This window comes from Clarias gariepinus, chromosome 23, assembly GCF_024256425.1.
Source record: "Clarias gariepinus isolate MV-2021 ecotype Netherlands chromosome 23, CGAR_prim_01v2, whole genome shotgun sequence".
Classification (NCBI taxonomy): domain Eukaryota; kingdom Metazoa; phylum Chordata; class Actinopteri; order Siluriformes; family Clariidae; genus Clarias; species Clarias gariepinus.
The window spans coordinates 14,984,562-14,990,628 of NC_071122.1; the positions used below are offsets into that span (position 1 = coordinate 14,984,562).

Sequence of the window (6,067 nt, forward strand, 5' to 3'; positions counted from 1 at the left end):
TCAGGTGAGAAATCGCATTGAGAAAGTCCGCCACAGTAAACTGCGTAAGCCCTGTATACGTGGACCGATAACACATTTTTATGTTACACCATAATCCTTGAGGCACGCATATGCGCGTAGGAAGAGGATAAAAATAAAAATAAACTTGGCTACAGCTCCTTGCTCCATTATCTTCGACAGGAACGTTTAAACGGAACAATATCGAACGCTTAGTGTTTATAAAACTTCATGTTGGTCTACCACAGAGCCCGAACGCAATTATTTCCACATGTCGCCAATTCTTTAAAAAGGAAATAACGCAGCCTAAATGAAAATGCTGTGCGTAAACATTTCAAACCCAGAGGCAGCGTTTAAACTTGGGCGATAAACAATACTCTAGCAAATTACAGAGCGTGTGCATTTTCTTTCTGGACGTGATGCGTGATACGTAAACGCAATTTCAACTATTGCACACTCATAAACAGCTTACAGTAGAATGAGGAGAACAGTGGAGTCTGCCATCTTCAGTGCCATCCCCAATTTCATCACCCGACACAAAACCAGCTGTCTGCCCAAGTGTCCGTAACTCTGTTTTTCATTAGAAGTCTACATGTAAAAACTTTCGGGCCAAACTGTGCGGCAAACAACTAAATAAATCACTTCAGTGCCAATTAAGATGCGCCCATGATGCATTTTAAGCCAGAATGAATATCAGAAGTACGTCACATCGATTTTAGATCAACATGTTTACTGTGTACTGATGGTATAAAATGTATTCAATACTACAATGTAATAACTGTATTTGTTCTAAACCGACCCGTATCCTTTGTGCATCAGACAAATTTACGCAAATATACTAAGTCAATTCGTTCCTTATTCATTAAATAATCATCATATTCTTCGTTCCAAGTAAAAAGGTCATTTAATATTTTTTATCATATTATTCATACATAGTTAAACCACGGAGCACAAGAATTGCAGAGAAAGTGTCCCTGCGAAGCGACTTCTCCAATGTAAAGTGTTTAAAAAAGATGAGACCCATTTCTGATCAACCCTGCTCTGGATTTTTCATAAAGAGAAAAAAACAAGAATAAGCAGCAGTCCGTGTTATTTCTTTCTTTCGTTTTTTTCTTTTTTTTTAAGCAAAATTGAAACGTCATATCGGTCCACTTGTCTGGATCAGTTTTTAAGTGCCAAAACGTCGATTTCGACAAGAAACAATCCATGAGAAACATCCTTAAAGCGTTTAGTTGGATTCACATGGCCGGAGAGTGGCACGTTTATTCCTCTTGACTGGGTTCAGACTGGCCTGAACACGATGAAGAGGATGACGACGATGAAGATGCTGAAGATGCGCTCTCGGCCTCCCGCGTCCTCTCTCGCTCCTGCTCAGAAAGCTGCTCACCGGAAGGTATGGAGTTCTTTTTTGGACGCCCTTTGGGTTTGGTGGGAGACTCCAGCCCTCCTCCCTGCAATACCTTCATAATAAAGAACAAATAATAATAATAATAATAATAATGACATATTTTTCTACACGACATGCGCTTAGTAACGTATGACCAAAAGCGACACTTACAATTTTTTTCCATTTCATTCTTCTGTTTTGATACCACGTTTTGACCTGGAGCTGACTAAGGCCTAGAGACTCAGCCAGGTCTATTCTGTAAGAAAGAAAGCAACAACTGTTAGATTAAAAATATACTGACGTGATTAATCATGAAAAATGTTTTTAACTTGTAAAACCATTACATAGTGGGAGTTGTAGGGCTTGGTTTATAGAGTGATAGTGAGGACTGTCATTATTAAATATAACGTAAAGACCAAAATACGTAAAGTATTATAAAACAAATCTGAGTGTCTTCCTTTGTCCTAACCTGTCCGGGGTCGAGAGGTATTTCTGTTTCTCGAATCTTTTCTCCAGACCCATGAGTTGAAGCTCGGTGAATACGGTTCTGCTCCTTCTGCCTTTCTTGGTCTTGCTGAGCGCCTCGGCTCCCGGTTCGAGTTTCCCGCGCAGGTGCAGGTCGAGCGGGAGATGGTGCGATGGCGAGCCCACAGCGAGCCCCGGAGGCCCCGGGAGCAGCGCAGAGCCGAGCGGCGGCCCGAGAGAACATGACAGCGGAGACACGGGGAACTTCAGCAGGCCGCTCTGATCTGCCTTCAAGACTGAGGGATAAAAACACGAGGTGGCTATCAGGACAAGATTGCTCAACGTTGGCAAAATAATCATACCGTAATGTGTTTTCTCCCGCTTATTAAGATATGCCTGCGAATGCAACGTTCCAGGTACAATCCATGGCACACAAAAAAGTTCCATTAATAGTCTGAGTACAGGAAACGCATACAGTTAATTATTTATATTCCACAAGAGTTACACTGGCAAGAGGAACTACTACAAACCCTAGAACCAAACTTATATATTTAAAAAATGTCCATGCATTTACTATTATGCCAATGCAAGTCTTTTCAAATAAGCTTTCCAAAATTCCAAAGGTGTACAACGTTAATTTGTATTTCCGTTTTTTTCCTCTTTTTTGAGTGAAACAGGGAACGGATGAGCTAAACTGGGACAATATTTCTCATCTAACAGATTCTAATGCTGTGACTAAATAATACTGACACTGAAAATTTCAACAGGCCCCTTTTATCGGTCTTCTATATTGAAGCGTAAAAATAAGACGGCTAACAAATACAACTCCGTAACACAAGAGTTATGCTGGAATAATAATAATAATAATAATAATAACAATTTGGTTGTTTGTTTTATAATTGATCTAACACCAGTAATGCGTACTGCGTTACCGCTGAGTTAATAACTGACGGAAGCTGAAACATACATTTAGAAATTCTAACTGGACTGTTCCAAATAAATGCCGCATTTAAAGATTTATTACTGTTTACAGAGTCCACACGTTTGGCCGCTTTTGCGTCTTATTATATTCCTACTATGCTGTCACACAACAGTGCATAAAATGTAAACAAGTTAAGTTATCCAATGTTGTAAAATTTATTATTATTATTTAATTATTGTTGTTATATGCTGCTATTCTTGTTTTTGTCATGCAACTTAAGTTTGATATTAACATGGGTTTTTATAAGTAAAACATGTTGTGAATTTATTTTTTTGTTGCTGCAATTGATCTTACGCCTAATGGCCTGATATAAAATTTGCATATGCATTCATTAATCTGCAATAATCTAGTTCTTTCGTAAAATGAATGGCATGATATAAGGAATCATTTTCTAAACTGGGTTGCAGTAATTGCATAATGTAATCTTTATGCGCGTCCTGGATGAAAATACGGATACTTACCTAAGTGATTTGGATACGGCCGTGCCGACAAAAGAGCGTGTACTCCGAATTTGAGTAAATCTCCTGCAGGAGGGGAGGCCTTGTGGTCTGGATGCTCAGTGAGGATCTCCTCGATCATAAAGCTTCTGTAACGGTGAGACCTGTGGTCCTGCTGTGCCTCAGCAGGGTAATAGTGAGCCCCGATCTCCAGAGGATGCTGCATCGTTACTACGCCTTTCTGGACGCGACAAGCTTTTTCCGTGCTTCGAGTCCCTATATTTCGATGGTGCGTAAAAAATCGCATCGAAGAAGTGCAAAAAACTCACATATCTGCCCGTGACGCACAAGAAGAAACATCCATCCTGCTCTTCCGGTTAACTGCAGCCATCCTGGACGAGGTTAGGGAAGTTTATTTAAATGCGCAAAAAGAGTGATATCCGATCTCCGCGTTCATGAACACAATAATGTCGTCCTTTGCCTCTGTGGATATCTAATATATGCTCGAGTCCCCACCGCTACAACTAGAAGTTCGATCCTTTCACCATAGAATAGTGCAGTGTCTTACCTTCGCCAGGGAAGTTTTGAGTCCAGAACACACACGCTTATGGAGGTCGTGTCACACATGGCCCCTCCTTCTTTAAAGCCTGATGACACCCTCGCCCACAAAGAGGGGGATCAGTGCTTTCAAAGCATGACGTTTTTAGCAGCACTGTCTTAGCAATAAGATATAATAGGATCGATTGATGTTTCTAAGATAAACGAATAATATTATAAAATAGTATGCCCATCGAATCCAGCTTTAGTGTTCCAGTCCAAACCTGCCAGTATAATGCAATCTTAAAACAGTAAAGTTTAAAACAGTATTTTTGGCACAATATAACTACATGTAAGCCTTGCAATTAAAGTTCAGCCATAGAATAAAACAACTGTGTGGTCGAGTGACTCAGTGTCAAGGATGGGGTAAAAGCTCTCAACGCTAGGAAGACATTAGTGTTAGTAAATATTATTTCATGGTAATTGACAAAAGACAAATATGTCTCTTCATTCGGAGTATTCCCAGCTCACAGCACGACGACATGTATACGATTTTGAGTTTGCGTTGTCGAAGAGTTATTCAGTCAAACGGCCTAACAATGTTATTCCCAAGGTACAGGGTGAAACAATCCATAGCCTTGTTCAGTCTACTTTCATTTATTTATACATATGTAATAGTAATACAAACAAAACAAACAAAATTATGGATTCGCCAAAAAGGGCGTTCGTAATTAGTTCACTTTCTACAATAATTCTCTACACCGTTTATCAGGGTCGCAGGAAGCATGGAACCTATCATAAGGAACACTGCACAAAAGTTCTCCAAAAGTTAAACCAGCGCGTTTAGAATCTCCCTGAAGATAGAATACAGGGAAAACTAACGAGACTAAGAAGAGGAAAAGAGAAGGTAGAAGAACTGATTAATTATTATTAATAATTATTATACATTTTTAATAAATGTTATTAATACATTATTACAATATTTATAAACTATTATAAATGAATAAAATTGCATAACAACTTGGAAAAAAACGTTCTTTAAAATTGTAAAAGGGGAACCTTTTATGACGTTACATCTTTTAACCTTTTTAAACTGTTATTAAAATGACTACAGGTTAACAACAACACCACCACTAGTACTACTACTACTACCACCACCACCACAGTACTACTAATACTATAATAATAATAATAATAATAATTATTATTATTATTATTATTATTGAAGGTTCTAGGTTTGAATGAGTGTGCATGGTGCTCTGCTCTGGACCTGATTCCGTGATTACGTCCTGCCTCGCCTCCAGTGGTCCCGGGATGATGATGATGAAGACGACGACAATGATGAGGATAACGATTATTATTATTATTAATAATAATAATAATAATAATAATTGACATCATCATCATCATTATCATCATAATGCTAGTGATGATGAAGACGACGACGATGAGGATAAGGATGACTAGGGTGATGATGATTATAATTAGGTGTATTATAATGAGTGTGCATTATGCCCTGCTCTGGATGATTATTTTCATCATCATCGCCGTCCTCATCATTGTCGTCGTCTTCATCATCATCATCCTGTGACGCAGGCAGGACATGATCACGGAAGCAGGTCCAGAGGAGAGCATAATGCACGCTCATTCACACCTATAACCTTCATAGTCATTCACACCAATACAATAGGCAGACTAATAGAGCTAGGACCACTAAAACTATTGCTACTAGTTTCTGTAATTATTAGAGTTTGCATCAAGTCTTTTAATCTTCTTTTTTTTCTTTTTCTTATTATTATCATCACCATCATTACTATTATTCTTATATTTGGAAAGTGTTTAACTAATATAATAAAAGTTTAAAAAGTTTAGCTAATTGGCTGGAAAAATACAGTAACGAGAACGAGATACCATACAAGACAGTGTTAAATGTAGTGGTAGTAGCTTCATATTTTAACCACTAGGTGACAGTATATGCATTATGAATGCGCGGTGATGCCTTCTGAGCAACTGCATAAAAAGTATAATAGTCTCAGATTTATTTACAAACTCATTCCACTTCCTTACCTTTCATCACTATACTTGTACGGGTGTTGATATATTTTTAAAAGCGTGATATGAAAGCGTGATATGAAAGTATTCTCCCCGAGATCATCTTTAAAAATCTCAAAAGCCCATGCCAGCCAATTCCCAAGCGTAAAGTTTTTTAACTGACCGAAATATTACAACAGAGATGCTGCTGTACGTATGTGTACACAGGTG

The 6,067-nt window shown here is 38.4% G+C and overlaps 1 protein-coding gene across 1 annotated transcript; it reads right to left on the reverse strand.

Moving 5' to 3' along the window:
* Positions 1-887: 887 nt before the first annotated feature.
* Positions 888-3,832, reverse strand: barx1 (BARX homeobox 1). Its single transcript, XM_053484420.1, has 4 exons — positions 3,293-3,832; positions 1,854-2,145; positions 1,556-1,640; positions 888-1,457 (listed from the first exon to the last, which is right to left on the reverse strand). The coding sequence occupies exons 1-4, from the start codon at positions 3,573-3,575 to the stop codon at positions 1,260-1,262; spliced, it is 858 nt and encodes a 285-aa protein (XP_053340395.1). The 5' UTR covers positions 3,576-3,832; the 3' UTR covers positions 888-1,259.
* Between the last annotated feature and the right edge of the window lie 2,235 nt (positions 3,833-6,067).

Coding starts and splice junctions, on each gene's coding strand:
- barx1 (XM_053484420.1), bottom strand. CDS start 3,575: ATGCGATTTTTTACGCACCATCGAAATATAGGGACTCGAAGCACGGAA. Junction 1,641..1,853: donor TACCTCTCGACCCCGGACAG/GTTAGGACAAAG, acceptor TCTTTCTTACAG/AATAGACCTGGCTGAGTCTC. Junction 1,458..1,555: donor GAATGAAATGGAAAAAAATT/GTAAGTGTCGCT, acceptor TTTATTATGAAG/GTATTGCAGGGAGGAGGGCT.